Source organism: Paramacrobiotus metropolitanus, unplaced genomic scaffold, assembly GCF_019649055.1.
Source record: "Paramacrobiotus metropolitanus isolate TYO unplaced genomic scaffold, Prichtersi_v1.0 Parri_scaffold0000042, whole genome shotgun sequence".
Lineage (NCBI taxonomy): Eukaryota > Metazoa > Tardigrada > Eutardigrada > Parachela > Macrobiotidae > Paramacrobiotus > Paramacrobiotus metropolitanus.
In genome coordinates, this window is record NW_026570262.1 from 376845 (window position 1) to 391626 (window position 14782).

At 44.6% G+C, this 14782-nt stretch overlaps 2 protein-coding genes across 2 annotated transcripts; one reads left to right on the plus strand and one right to left on the minus strand.

Moving 5' to 3' along the window:
- Nucleotides 1–534: 534 nt before the first annotated feature.
- Nucleotides 535–7336, minus strand: LOC129590860 (CD109 antigen-like). Its single transcript, XM_055486287.1, has 17 exons — nucleotides 6712–7336; nucleotides 6262–6546; nucleotides 6136–6187; nucleotides 5967–6064; nucleotides 5633–5903; nucleotides 5458–5548; nucleotides 5254–5386; nucleotides 4345–5193; nucleotides 4088–4282; nucleotides 3844–4005; nucleotides 3703–3777; nucleotides 3221–3531; nucleotides 3031–3148; nucleotides 1633–2967; nucleotides 1246–1565; nucleotides 990–1155; nucleotides 535–910 (listed from the first exon to the last, which is right to left on the minus strand). Exons 1-17 carry the CDS (start codon nucleotides 7057–7059, stop codon nucleotides 755–757), a joined length of 4965 nt encoding a protein of 1654 aa, XP_055342262.1. The 5' UTR covers nucleotides 7060–7336; the 3' UTR covers nucleotides 535–754.
- A 3334-nt stretch (nucleotides 7337–10670) lies between these two features.
- LOC129590746 (uncharacterized) lies at nucleotides 10671–14749 on the plus strand. Its single transcript, XM_055486114.1, has 11 exons — nucleotides 10671–11098; nucleotides 11461–11745; nucleotides 11834–11885; nucleotides 11969–12118; nucleotides 12234–12324; nucleotides 12392–12518; nucleotides 12582–13415; nucleotides 13490–13687; nucleotides 14138–14299; nucleotides 14388–14450; nucleotides 14633–14749. Exons 1-11 carry the CDS (start codon nucleotides 10793–10795, stop codon nucleotides 14663–14665), a joined length of 2301 nt encoding a protein of 766 aa, XP_055342089.1. The 5' UTR covers nucleotides 10671–10792; the 3' UTR covers nucleotides 14666–14749.
- The last annotated feature ends 33 nt before the right edge of the window (nucleotides 14750–14782 follow it).

Here is a 14782-nt window from a genome sequence, read left to right on the forward strand (position 1 = left end):
AACGTTTACTGTTGTTAGCCGACATGGCACAGTACATTTATGAATAATTAGCGCAGTGTAAACTGTAATTGTAAATTTGTAGTTTACAATTACAAAATTACCTAATGGTCTGATAACAGGTTAATTTTAATTGCTTATTTAGACGCTTATATATGTATGTGTATGTGCGTAGTAGACTGTTGTTTTCATGCTTACTGCCTGATGCCGTGATGCGTATTTGCAAAACGGAGCTGTTCACGTGGGTATTTGTAAAACGTGCCGTATCTTTCCTTCGACCAGTTAAAAACCAGATCGGTTCGGAATGTTATGAATCATAATCCTGGTCAAAACAAAACCAGACCAGAGATAAGAAAGCCAGAGGTGATTGAGGACGCGTATTGTACGGTACACTATCACGATATTCCCTTATTACATAGTACTGCATGTATTGCCACTGGAATTTAAGTTTGGCCACGTCCACTCAACCATGGCCGATGGAAATATTCTTTTATGTATGCCCAAGGGTTACTTGCAAAAAACGAAAATTTTCGGAGGCGGGAGCCGATGACATGGCCCTGGTTTATTATTTAACTTTATCGTGCGTTCAATTTACAGTGCACACACGAAGTCTTAATCAGCATTAAATTTTTATAACAAAAAAACCGGACTTTCAATGCCGCAAAATCTATATATACTCTTTCATTTGGTTAAGATAGTATAACCGAACACAACAAACTCTGTAAAAAATTACAGTACAGCAAGAGTCATATCAAACTCAAACGGAAGCCCCGTAAAACAGTGGAGCATACAAGACAGTCCGGCGTTCTTTGGGGTTATAGTAGTCATATACAACAACGCTCTGGTTCTTAATATTGTCCACTTTGTAGATTCGGTACATGGTCACAGTGAAGCACTTAGCGGACGGCATAATCTGCAAAATGAAGATAACGGGGCTTTTTGAATCAAGTAGATCTGTAGTAGCTATCACTGAACTGCAACCGCTATATTACCTCGTCAAAATACAGGTAAATCTTGGTGTCCTGGCTGTCGATTTCCGTTTTCCGTAGTGCCTCAACCGTTCGCGGGAGCTTCTTGATCTCTTCTTCATCGAACTGGTAGCCTGAAAGGGCGTTGACTTCGACAACCGCCATACTGCTAGTGCCATTTTTCAAATATCTGCAACACCTCGATCGGTAACACATTCGGAAAAAAACGATACACACGAAAACGTATAATTTGCAAAAAATAAAAGAATGTTGTACTCACGATGCACAGATGTTCAAGCGGTTTTTCTTTGTAGACGCTGTAGCGTATGTGACATTAAGGTCAAACGCCATGGTTTCTTTGGGTTCCACCACGTGATACGTCCAGCCCACGTAAGCTATGGCGACCCCACTGCCTCGGGCGTGAATCACGATATCTTCTGGTTTAGTGGGAAACTCAAACGATTGAGTTACTAAAGATGTTTCAGGAGTAACGCTTAAACCGTTTTTCTGGATTCCATCGGTAACATCGAGTTGCAGAGATGCCGGGGTGCTAAATACTACTGCGAATTCTGCTAACGCTTTAAGCGCTACGACGGTATCCTGAAAAGTAAGAAACGACAAGCTTACAGTAGTGCGAAAGAGCAGTTTTTGTGCGTTGTATACGTACCGCTGTTGAATAGAAGCCACCTTCCACATTCTGTTTGGATATGAGCCAGTTAACAATTTTCAACGATGTATTGAATTTTCCGTTGGCCATGTATGCTAGTAAAGCATAAGCGGTGGCTTCCACATCTTTCGCATTGAGTGAATACGAATGCCCGGAATCTTGACCTTCATCATTATTCGATGGGACGGTTGTCCAGTGGACTGTGGTAACGTTGGTCACCATTCGATCGTTAAGAAAACCAATCGCGTCAGCTGCTTTTGAACTGTTCGCTTTGGTCAGTGCGTACGCTGTAATCGCTAATGCGTATGAATCGTTCTTCACATTGTCCAACTGCGATTCCAAATATGTCACCGCTTTCGGTAGCGAAGAATTCATTTTGGCGAGGTCAGGTCTGCCAGTGCTGTTGTACTGCAGAAACGAAAGAAGTGTGAAAGCAGCCAATGAGACACCTTTAGAAGCGCCGCCTTGGTTATGTTTGTCGATGACCTTGCCACTTTCTTCGAACGATCCGTTTTCCAGCTGCTGATCGATGAGGAAACGCAGTGCCCTCCGAATAATCGTGTCGTCAATGATGGGAACGAATTCAGCAGCTTCAGCAAAGACTCGTGCGACATAAGCAGTTAGCCATGTGGAGCCATTGAGGTCAGACTGTCCCCAGGCGCTGAACGAATTATCATCGCGCCGGTACGTTAACTCCCGTTGGTATCCACTTTGGATATTTCTCAACAGTTGCTGACGCTGTGAAGCTGACAGTTTGTTGACCTTTTCCAGGTATTTCAACACCGCAAAATTGGGCGTCAGTATTGCCATGTTCTGTTCACCACACCCATACGGAAGCCGGATAAGTCTGTCGAGATTATTTAGCGAAGCGCCTAAAAGGTCACCAACGACGCGAACTTCCACTTTATCGGAGCCGGCAACTTTTCCAATGGGATCTGTCGGCATCGGTACGACCATGTCGAACTCGCTAAAATTGCGTAAATCAATTAGGATCGGTTGAGTGAAGAACTGTTTGATCCCTTCCGGCTTTACTGGCAAATTCTTTTCTAGTTGATCCGCGGCGAATTTGGATTGCGCTGTGACTTTGAGATTCAGGTCACCAATCTGTTCGGGTATGATGACAAATGTCGCCGTAGCGGCTTCATTCGGCACAGACAACACTTTCTTCGAGTACGTCGCTGTAGTATTGTCCGGATTTCGCAGCTTTAAGGTGACCGTAACGTTTTGCTGCATTGACATGTAGTTAAAGACAAGCACTTCGGCTGTAAGGTTTTCCAAGCGGACCACGCTGAACGGTAGGTTGAGCGTTACGAAAAATGGTTGGAAGACTTTTATCTGCAATAGTAGAGTTTAATGTGATTTGCCGGTTTTAACCACACTGATAATTAATAAGTGCACCTTAACTGGCTCCGTGGAGACTCTTAGTCCGCTGGTATTGCTCAGACTGAACGCCGAGATTCGCCATGTTGTGATGGCATCTGGCACTTTACGCTCCAAGGTGACATCGCCGTTTGCGCTAACAGTAACAATATCCATTACTGCATCACAGTGATTATTAAAGCGAGCCACAATAAAATTGCTCACTTACTCTGCCCAAGCTGTCTCAAAAAGGAAACTTTGACGGAAGTCTTTGCGGGTTTGAGCCGGTTGCTGTAAGCCGGAGTCAGAGGGAGAAGCTGATCCGTAACCGCTATTGTACGATGATGATCCGTAACTTGCGTAGGAATCGTATCCTCCAACTCCACCTCCACCACCCCCGCCACCGTTCATACCGAATCCGAAACCTTTATTGTATCCAAAACTGGACGTATAATAATCTTGGAGACGTGGAATTGGTGTCGTGGACAGCTTGGTGTTCGTCAGCAGAAATTGCTGTACACGACCGGAATCGATTGCTTTCTGCAATTTGCAATAGAAGCCGTTACGATAATCTTCAACTATTTTACGTACTGAACTATTTTTGTAGGTCAAAATGCATGTTTGCCTTTGTCTATCAACAATTTGCTACAGGAGAAAAGCAAACTTTCTGGTAATACAGTGTTAGGCAGGTTGCACTACGTCATACATTACCGTAAAGTAATCTTCCACGGACTGCATATCACCAGGCTGCTGGATTTGTTGTCTGGGTTTCGGCTTGGTATCAAGCTAGAAAAACCAGCACGTTAAAATCCGAGCTGTGGGATCTGTTCCAGTGAAATGCGAGATACTTACAACATTTTGAGTAATATCGTTGCCAGATTTCAGGAGCAGTAGGCTTTCGTCCATTGCAAGAAATGCCATGAACGATGAAGGACTACTGTGAGCTTGTATGGAGATCTCCGCAGCCGCTTCCGCATAGGATAAACCGCTTTTGGCTTGTGCTGCGAGGGTGACCTACGAGCACCAACATAAGTCAGTACCGGTAAATCGTTAATAATATTAATAATTTTGTGTACAATTCTCCAGTTGCACCTACATTTTCGGCCGTATCCTTGACAAGCGTAAGTGCCTTAATATTCCCCACAAGTTCACCGTCACCTCCCACATAGTACGCAATGAGTCGTCCCGATGCGCCCATCGCAGCGGCAATCGGCACGGACACTTTAACAAACTGACCGGATCTTGAAATCGAATCGCTCCATAAGAAAGTGGCATTGGAACTTGAAAGAACCTAAGAAGATCACAATACTCGTCTGGTTGAACTTTACTGAAATATCCTTTTCGGAAGCTTACCACGATGTGAATAGGTTGATCGGTTCTTGTCGTAGTGTTAATGGCAAACTCGGCCACTTTGTCAGCACGAAGACCGTTCGTGACCTTGTTGATTTCAAGGAAACTGCCGCTCGGAGATTGTTTGGCGAAAAGATATAGCCCTTCCGATGTCCCCTGATACCACATGGCTATCGCCATTACCGTCGCGTTCTTGGCAGTCGGATAACTGATGTTAATGGTTCCATCAGCGGCCACTTCCACTAACTTCTGATCGGGAACAGGGAAGCAACCCGACTCGTAATAACTGGAGCTGGAGGAGTAGCCCATGGGCATACCAAAGCCGGTGCTTCGTTTCTTTCTTCCGTAACCGCCGCCACCGCCACCGTATCCACCGCCACCACCACCACCGAGACCGCCACTGAAACCGCCTCCGTTCATCCCAAAACCAAAGATGCGGTCATAACGGTTACCGCCACTACCGTAACTACTGCCACCAAAAGGAGACGCGTATGGCTGTCCGCGGCAACTTACAGCACCGGACAGCGATACAGGCTTTGCGCGCCAATCAGAATACGAATAAGCCATCACACCCACTATGGCTTTCTTGGTGCTGGGAGGTGGCGGACGGCCGTCCCAGTCGGTGATAGTTGCCTTGATCGTGTACGGGTATCCAGGCATGAATGTCTTTGTGTCCGCCTGGATTCGAATTTTGTACGCTTCGGTTTTGACGGATACTGTAGCGGGCGTAGCGTTCCGCTTCTGACCGGTGGCGGCTTCCGTAAAATGTACTCGAATAATTATTTTTGATGCATCCGTGAGGTTGGCAAGGAGTTCCGCTGGAACGGAAACGGTCCCTGTTCCGCTTTTGTCCTGTAGAATTTCAAGAGCTTTCATTATCTGTTGGTCACCTTTAGCAAAGCGTGGTCATACCGCAGAAATAGTCTGGTTCCACACCGGATCGTACAGATCCCTCTCCTCGGAGCCTCCTGCATAACCAAATGCACGGCGCGGACGAAGTACCGCAATGTCGAAAGCGCCCTTTGCAGGCTCTCCAAATGTATAACTACAAAATTTAATACCCTATTTAAAAGAAATGCCAAATGTTTGTCAAAACGTATTAGACAGTGTTCATACTTCGCCACGACCTGGAAACGGAAATCCTCCTCCATCCGTGGGACGATGTAGCTCTTCGATGTTATAATTCTGACATCAAATCGCGGCACAACTGCAGAAAATTAAATCATCTTTCAACGGTTGTCAATTGTCACGTTAGACCAACTGAATATCCACGGAATGAAACTGTAGCTACCGAATTCTTCAACGGAGAAGTCTTTACTAGCCAAAACCGAATCCATCTGGGATCCGGTAGGCTTGCAGTCGTTTTCATCGTCGTCACTGCTTCTTTTCTTCCTGTCATCATCACTGTTATCGCCGCCACCGTAGCTGCTACCGCCGTAGCTGCCACCACCGTAACCGCCACCACCGTAACCGCCACCACCGTAACCACCACTACCGTAACTACCGCTGCTATAACTACTACTGGTGGTGGCGCTGGAGTAGTCGGGGCAAGTTGCTTTGACCTACAAGCAGAAAAAAATATGTTTTTTATCTGATCTACACGCTGCATCGGTTGGTTTTCGTACGCTTGTGTTTCTGTCGGCTGCGCGGACAACCCGCACTGTCCAGCTGCCTAACAGCGGATCCGACGACAACGGCATTTCCCCAGAAAAGTATCCGACAACTGGCAAAACAAATACAAAATACATAAAACTGATAGTTCGGTTGTGGCAGAATTTCTTTTTGACTACCAACCTTGCGAGTCATCTGCGTTACTGTTCAGTTGCACAATATTGCGTTGTGGATCCTGAAGATCCAAAAAAACATTTAAAACTTTTTGATACCCAGGACAGAATGTTTTAAAAAAGGTAATAATTTTACCAGAATCTGCACGTTAAAAGGCACGAACAGTGGTCGCAGTTGGCCGTCCACCGATTCCACCGATACGACTCGGAAGCGCACCGTGTCTTTGGCCTTGTACAGCGGCTGATCAGTCTGTATGAAAATAACCGGTTTCCGCTTGGTCTTGGATTTCTTCTTTATCTTCGTGGCCTCGCTGTTGTCGATACCAATTGGAGAAAACCCGGAACGAAACGAGTCGGACAAATCAGATCCGTTAAGGACAAACATCAAAGTTTCTTTAGCCATGCGGGAAAGGTCACCCACCTGTTGCAAAACACAACTATAATTATTTTATTTACTGATTTTGTGTAAATACTTACTAAAATACAGTACGTACTATTTTACTAAATGATGTACTGGAAGATTAATTTAGCAAACACTAACTGTACTGTGAAATAATAATACAGATGAAGTCGTTCAGGTACGCACACTGATCTCCAGGTGAGCCAGTTTATTGGCTTGGATAACGGCCGACGCATTGTACACCAGGAATCTATCGTCGCCTTTCAGAAAGGAAGGGGCGAAAGGCAGCATATACGAGTAGTCAGGACCGTAACTACCACCATAATTAGAACTCCCATACGACGTGGAAAGCCTTCCTATCAGGGCCAGATCAATGCGCACGTCCGAGGTGGCATTTTGCACCAGAATGGATACGGGAAATGAACTGTTAGACCGCGCGCTGTTCAATCCAAACACCACATAATCAAGGCTTTTTACACTGCCGGTCGTTAAAACCAGCATAAGAGCTGGGAGAGAGATATGCAGAAACTGCATGATAGCAAACAAGGAGCACGCCAGCCTAAGAAATATTTTGCCGGCCAAAATTTATGGGAACCGTTATGGTATTATCACCATGCATCAGAGTGTTGAGAAAAAATCACTCACGCAAATAAACACTGTAAATTTAATTTTTAAATGTTTACTAGTCAGTGCGCATTACTGGCGCAATATTGTGGTTGCAAATGCTGTGCAATACCACGTTGATAGCTTCTTTTGAGTAGCCGGAAAGACTGTCGGCACGACTTACTATTTAATGAATGTCAGATGTTGAGAACAACGTACTGTACACTGTTCTTCATGGTTCCGCTTACTGAATAGTAAAATGTTTAGTTCGTAGGCAGAAAATTTGCCAGAAAAACCAGTTAGGGTTAATAATCGGAGAGAGCTAACCAATCAAAACACCGAGTGTAACCGGCATCTTTCCCTCATCGATGACTGTCCGTTGTGATCAATATTTTGACACCGGCATGGAACCCGTTAGAATGCCGCAGGATACGGATCTCATACGCAGATGCGCAGCATCATGCCAGCCTGCTGTACAATAAAGCCACGATCAGCCACCTCAAGATCCGCTTCTACGGACAGATTACTGCAATTTTCTAGTTTCGAAGCAATGAACAAAAAAATGCATACAAAAAAGTCAAAAGGCTATAAAAACATAGCAGTCGATTCCTAAAAAAGAAAAACATGGATGAAGTTGGCATTTATTCTGTCGCTGTGATTAACTGCACTGCTTAATTGCTCTGCAATCTAAGTACTAATTTATTATTTTCGGTTAGCGGAAATAATAATACCTACACACGGAGGTTTAGGTTACTAAATTCAGCAAAAACAGCCTCGACTGGTTGCTGTAAATTTTTACAATAGATTCGATGCTGCCACATGTTAAGCTGTCAATAACTAGCGAAAATTAACTCCAAATTATTTTACATTCATACCTCTTTGTAAGACACACGTATAGGTTTTGCACTTAGATAGTTACCCTAAAATAAGTACTGTTTTTTGCTTTTGGTTGACACACATATATACAGAAATGTGAAATCCAAAAAATTACTGAATCATAAACCAATACAAACAATAGCCGAACTGGAACGCTGATTAAGGAAATTAGCAAAGCGCGTGTCCGCAATAAACTTACAAATTTTCCGGTTCATATGGCGTACAATTTCGCTTAATAATTATAGTCGGTCCAAGCAATATCCGTTTTTTAAAAAAGAAAATCTTTGACGTTAGGAATTCTCTGCCAAATGGCGGCGCTTCCTAACTTCCTCAAACCTCCCCTTACATCGGACTCTGGTGCTGTGCTTCCTATGCACAACTCGCTTGCCCCATGTTACTGGTATTGCTCGGCGGCAGATTGGAGGTCAACATCAAGATGTCGGTTCTTTGTCTGTCGCTTTGTCATAAACCCAGTTTCTTTTTTCCAACTGCCCTGGAAAACCTAAATTCTGCGGGCGTGCATTTAGCTAAGCTCCAGAATCTCTACTAAAGGTGACCAGCAGTTGTAATACGTACTGTAATTGATAACATCCGTGATTCCGCCACCATCCAGTGAGACAGCGGAAAGTTATGTCAACATGGGCAGCAACTAATGTTTAAGCAAATGTCTGCATAAAACTTAGATGATGTGTGCGATAAGATGTTGACATCGCTCCCACAGAAAAGTCGTGCAGACATCACCATGTCCCTTTTTCTTACCAATTACATACAAGTATAAGTAGCAGAAAAGCATCCCGGCTGTTCAGCAATGGGATGCGCAAAAACCAGTTGAACTGCAAGCACAAGAACTTTTATCACCTATGGCACATTTCGTACACGACTATTTTTTGGGTCCACGTTATTAGCTTGCAGCCCCGTAGACCACCGTAGCGTGCGTAGTCACCCGCAGTACCTGTCTGTAGTCAAGGTCATCCTCTTTAACTACATGCAGCATTTGCAGTCCCCGGAAGATTCTATAGCCTGTGCAGTTAACTGGAGTCCTTGTAGTCTGTGCAGGCAGTGTAGTTACTGCTAGTTAGATTATTATTTGTATTATGCTTAACATATATCATTGTAATAACAAGCAGTAAATGTAAAATATCGGGTACCTAACGAAAACCCGGCACCATAAAATTTATGGGTCTGTGTAAAATAAAATTCTTCTATTTAATAAAGTAAGTTTTTGCATCTAATAAAAAAAGTTATTTGACACAGAACAATCCGGGAACGGCCACCGCTAACCAACAATATTTTTTTATACCAGCTGTGAATTTCTTGTTCATGTTTACATCAATTTATTTGACTACGTTTCGAAATTTTGAGTAGCTTTTTGCGAACCGTATATCGCACCGCTGTACACAGAGTTTGCTTTGACAGCAGACGTCGCTTTCGGAAGTCCAAAAAGCGATCCGGAAATCTCGCACTAATTTTGCAGTGTTACCATTGCCGCAATGTTTTCTGCAATTTTCCCAGTACTGTGCTATTTCTCATCAACCGGTCAAATCTACTCTGAATTTTGAACAACCGGGCACCATGCTCTTTCTGTTCTCTCTTCCTTCCTCTCATTCTGAAACCGAACATACTCTGCAGCCGCAAAACTTGTTTAGGTGTGAATTCAAAATTTACGTTACTGAAACTTGTATCAGGCTCCTACCATGTAAAATGCCACATGGAGGCTGGTGACCGGTTTTTCAGAACGTGATAAATAAGAGTGACCAGTTGTCAAAGAATGCCGAAGTATCGCAGATACCGAAGTCTATATCGAACTAAGAATTGTGAACCGGACACGAGTGCAAACAGTTCATCTATGGTTGTTCGAGGACATCGAATGGACGTGCAAGATCAGTCACCAGCGCTAGATTCTCAATGGTTTCCTTGTTACAATAACAGCCCTCGGGCTGATCCTGTTTAGCGCATTGCCACCTGTCGCGTGTTCTTCTTCTATTGTACCGGCACATGTTACAAAGCGTATATGTACGCCGAAGTTGTTGTGCTGTGCTGTTGGCTTCACTCAGCATTTGCGTTGGCTCAATATCGCGTTCATTAATGTGTTGCTACTCATGTATCTTTTACCATGGTGGGAGAGCGAAGTGGGCATGTGGAAGTTCTCGGCTGGAAATCGGTGAAGCTCCGGCTGCGCACCTGGTGTGTACGCGCTTGCGCACCTGGTATGTGCGCGCCTGCGCACCTGCCGGTGTGCGCGCTTGCCGGTTTCCTTTCCCTGCACCTCAAACCCCCTTTATTTGGCTTTAGACAAAAAACAGAACACAAAACAAGTCGGGTGTGGCGGGTGGTAAAGAAAAGTTTGCAACTGCACGCTAGCTTGGCAAAACTGAAATGAGCTGCGGTGCAAGCAGCGATGAACTCTAACACCGATCGGTGCCATGCTGGCGCTGGGAAAACAGGATGTGGGCGTAAAATGAAAAACAGAACAGACAGCACAACACTCGTACGCCACATTAATAACAATTAAAACATTTTTAATTGGACATTAACCTGTACCAGTCATACAACGTTAAAACGTTTTAGGTAACCGGAGCTTAGTTGCCTGTTGCAATCAGCAAGCCTTATACTTAATTTTGTAGAACTATCGCTGTATCATTTGTTACAGTTTGTCGACTGATCACAATTGCACTCATGAGCCAAACGTTTAGAATTTGCACCATCGGGAGCATTTGATTAAGACAACCAATAATTCTCTGGCTATTAATAATTTTTGTTTGCGGGGTTGCTTTGTATAGTTGACAGCATGCCCTCCCGGCTCATCTCTGGGCTATTGCTGCTGGCCGGCGCTGCAAATGCGCTGAATTATGTGATTTTCGGCTTGAACTCTGTGCGATCGAACAGTGTATTTCCGGTGTCAGTTTTGGTTGTTAACACAACATCCGATGTGCACGTTAATATGACGCTACTCGGTTATCGTTCTGGGTCATCTGTCAATGCCAATTCCACTGATCCGTCTCGTCATTTTGATTTTGATCCTGAAGGCAGCGGTTTGTCGTTTACGACATCAGCTGTTATCCAAGCTGACGTTCTTACGCGGGTCGATATAAAAGTACGTAAGCAGGAACTGGTTTTATGAACTGTACATGAAGGTCCAAGCGTACAATACACAGATCCGCAAGTTATGATACTTCTCTGAATATGCATGGAATTGTGCTTTAACCGACTAGAGCGCAGATCTTTTAATTTTAGTGGCTACCAGCTGCAGACGGCTTATAAGAACTCTTTGAAAAATACTGTTGTAATATTTACGTAAATGCAGATTAATTTTATAAAAGATCAAATTTTCGAATCGTTTTTAATTTCGACCGGAGCGCAGCGTCAGTCTTTGATTCAACGGAAGCGATTAAAAGCAATCAGGCGATTGCACTGCATTTAAGATCGTATTGCTGTACCCATGCGTTTTTTCCAAAGGTTGGTGACTTCTCGGGCCTCGCAACGCCAGTTGCACGGTTAATCGTCAGTATTTCCGACTCGACGTACTCTTTCACGGGTTATGTGGCACCAGTGGCGTTAGACAACGCAACCACGGAAAAGAAGGACGCGCCTGTAAAGCGCACTGGCGAACCCCTGTTCCAGATACAAATGGACCAGCCATACTATAAAGCCAAAGATATGGTCCGGTTTCGCGTATTGACAGTGGAATCTGTGGAGGATAAACTACAGCCACTGTTCGTTCCATTTATTGTGCAAATTTTGGTAGGTCACCGACTCACTGTTAGCTTTTGCTGTGCGTGTATCCTGTGAAACCTTACAGCTCACTGCTAGCATTCTTTATTGGTTGCAGGACACACAGCGTAATGTAGTGAAGGAGTTCAATAACCCCAACAATTCCGAAGGTAAGCTTAGAAAAAAGTAAAGCTGTTAAGGGCAGAGGACTGGTCTAAAGACATAAACTAACTTGCTTGCGCACGTATTATAGCAGTGGGTTACTTCGCTGGAGAGATGCCGCTGTCGTCGAATCCATTGTACGGCACGTGGACAATCCGCGTGGTCAATGCTTCCTGTGATGAAGTAAACGCATGTGAGAAAGATGTTCTGGCCAACAAAGATTTCTTCGTTGTGGAAGCCGGTAAAACGTTAACTCGTAACACTGTCTGTACTTACTGGTTCCACAAGGTATAGACTTAGAGTGTTTCAGCCGTGACGGACTGATTTATGCCATAATAACGAGTCGATGATTGCAGCGACTCCAAGGTTTGCTGTCAAGATTGCTACTAACAAAACCTACATCGTCCCGTCGGTTGACGAAGAAATCCGATTTCAGCTCACAGCGAAGTACTTTCAAAAACCGGTACATAAATACGTACGTCAGAATTGCGGTAACACGTGTTTTTTTGTGCAGCTACACATCTGGAGACCCTGTCACAGGGATCTTTGACGTTGCCGTGACCTTTAAGAGATGGTTTGGCCCATATGTGGACGGCTACGGAAAAACTGAGACGACACTAATACGCAAGTCGATATCGACGGTAACGCCGCTACTTTCCTTAACATTAAAAAATTAAATTTTTTGACGCGCGGAACGGTTCTAGCATAACAACGGAGCAGTGACTGTTTCCGTTCCACTAAAAGGAGCGCTAAACAACACCCGACCGTATTACCACAACGCAGTGATAATTCAAGTAAATTTTACCGAAGCGACTACCGGTCTCAAGAAAAACGCTACGTCGGCTGTCATACCCATACAAACTGGACCGTATTATGCTAAATTTAAACCAGATACCGGAACGTTTATGCCCGGTTATCCCTACCTTTTGAAGGCGGTCATAACGGATAACGAAGGACGTCCACCACCCTCAGGCCGAAAGGCACTGATTATTGCAACATCGGCCAATGTCTCAGCATGGCAGTGGCAGATTGTTTCTCTCCACGGCGATGCGGCCTGCTTAAAGCTGTCTTTTTCGAGTCTATACGGTTCTCAGTATCCGGACGGTTACTCGCATTGGAGCCAATATGGAGCTGTCTTCGGTCTTCAGCCCATTAAGCTTGGCTTCGGCTTTGGGATGAATGCAGGAGGTCTCTTTAATAGCGGCTCAAAAGGATACAACAGGAAAAAGCGCGACCTGGGTCCTTTCTTACAACACCGTTCCACCACCTGTCACTACCTCCCGACTATTCTATCAGCCGACGTGGCTGCCGATGGAACACTGAACATCAGTATACCAACGCCAAAAACAGCCGATGCCATGAATATTGAGGTCTCTTATGATTTTCACTCACCGCAGACCAGGATGGTCTACGCAAGGGAGTCCGCCAGCGGCAGTTTCTTAGATATTACTCCGGCTTCTGTCGATCTGTTTGCCGGCCAAGTGGCAGAGTTTGTTATTGACACAACGACACGACTGGACGAGGTTATTCATATCGTGGTACGCCTGTAATGACGGTACACCATTGAATATACTTCTCTTCTCTTTAAGCCGTCTTACTGCAGTGTTTTTAGGTGTTGTCTAGTTCGAATGCAGGCTTCCTATGGAGCGATACGGTTTTTACGCCTGGCCAGCGGGTTATTATCTCTGTGCCGCTTGGGAATGCGATCGGCCCTGCGGGTCGTCTTATTGCGTATTATGTCAGGCAGGACGGCGAAATCGTAGGCAATATCATGCCACTACAAATTTCAGCTGATCTTTCGGGAAAAGAAGTAAGTGATACTTCAGTCCAAGAAAATCTCACTGATATTTGGTACGAAACATGTGGTACAAAGAATCCTTTTTCTTGATTAAATCAACAATCGGGGTCCTTCGTACAAGATCTCAAACATATCGTGCAAAAGATTGTTAGGCGTGTAGCGCATGACGGTTCTGGTTAGGCCTAGCTGTAACGGAGAATCTGTTGTTACGCTAATAACCTAGTTGTGGCCTCGCTCGGCGTTAGAGCAGCAAGTACTGGGCTGCATTCCCAGATCGGCAGATTTTTGCTAGTTGTCCGCAAGTGACGGTCAGCCTAGCAATACGCCAGTAAGATGCAGAACGAAAGCATAATTCAAGTATTCGAACAACACACTCAAAAGTCTCAGACAGATAACATATTATACGCACTTTGTATAATTGTTTATTCCCGTCAAAACCAACTTACGGCATTTTATAAATAGGTAACGTTGTCCGTAACATCCAAGAACGATCTATCATCTGTTCAACCAGGCGAAAAGGTTATCGTAAAAGCAAAGACTGCTCCACTGTCTTTGGTAGCCTTCTTGGCCAAGGAGGAAAGCCGGACATTGCTGAAGACGGACGGCGAGATATCAACGACCATTGTAAGCCGCTGCAAAGTCAATAATGATTAATATTTATCACCACACATTATGTATTTCTATGGATTTAAATAATCTGTTTTTTATGCAGATCCGCAAAGCTCATTTGAGCCAAAAGCCTAGTCGCCGGCTTTCGATAGCAGATTATTTTACGGTACGCCAATTGTTCCAAGTGTTTGACTGGGTATTTTAATTTTCTGTATTACTGAAATGTCGGTCAGCCAAAAAACGCGGTATATAGACGAGAGCTCTTGCATCTCCGATACCGCACTAGCCTTACATGCAAATGCCATACTCTGAGCTCGCGGTTGAAAGCAGAACTGACCGTCTTTGCAGAAACCACTTGATGCCGGCAGAGTGCAACACTGACCAACACTAAAAGTTCCGCGTCCGATCCCGGGATCGATGTACTAGTAGAGCCTCGCGCTAGCTGTTTTTGTCCCGATGCAGAATTTCGCTACGGGTTTCGCATCAACAATGATCATC

Bases quoted from the DNA above. Each gene is read 5' to 3' on its own strand.
- LOC129590860 (XM_055486287.1), bottom strand. From the start codon at position 7,059: ATGCAGTTTCTGCATATCTCTCTCCCAGCTCTTATGCTGGTTTTAACG. The intron at 6,065-6,135 runs GTTGGTAGTCAA...TTGTTTTGCCAG, and splicing joins TAACGCAGATGACTCGCAAG to TTGTCGGATACTTTTCTGGG. The intron at 3,149-3,220 runs GTAAGTGAGCAA...TGTTACTGTTAG, and splicing joins TTTGAGACAGCTTGGGCAGA to CGCAAACGGCGATGTCACCT.
- LOC129590746 (XM_055486114.1), top strand. From the start codon at position 10,793: ATGCCCTCCCGGCTCATCTCTGGGCTATTGCTGCTGGCCGGCGCTGCA. The intron at 11,099-11,460 runs GTACGTAAGCAG...TTTTTTCCAAAG, and splicing joins TTACGCGGGTCGATATAAAA to GTTGGTGACTTCTCGGGCCT. The intron at 12,325-12,391 runs GTACTTTCAAAA...TTTTTTGTGCAG, and splicing joins CGATTTCAGCTCACAGCGAA to CTACACATCTGGAGACCCTG.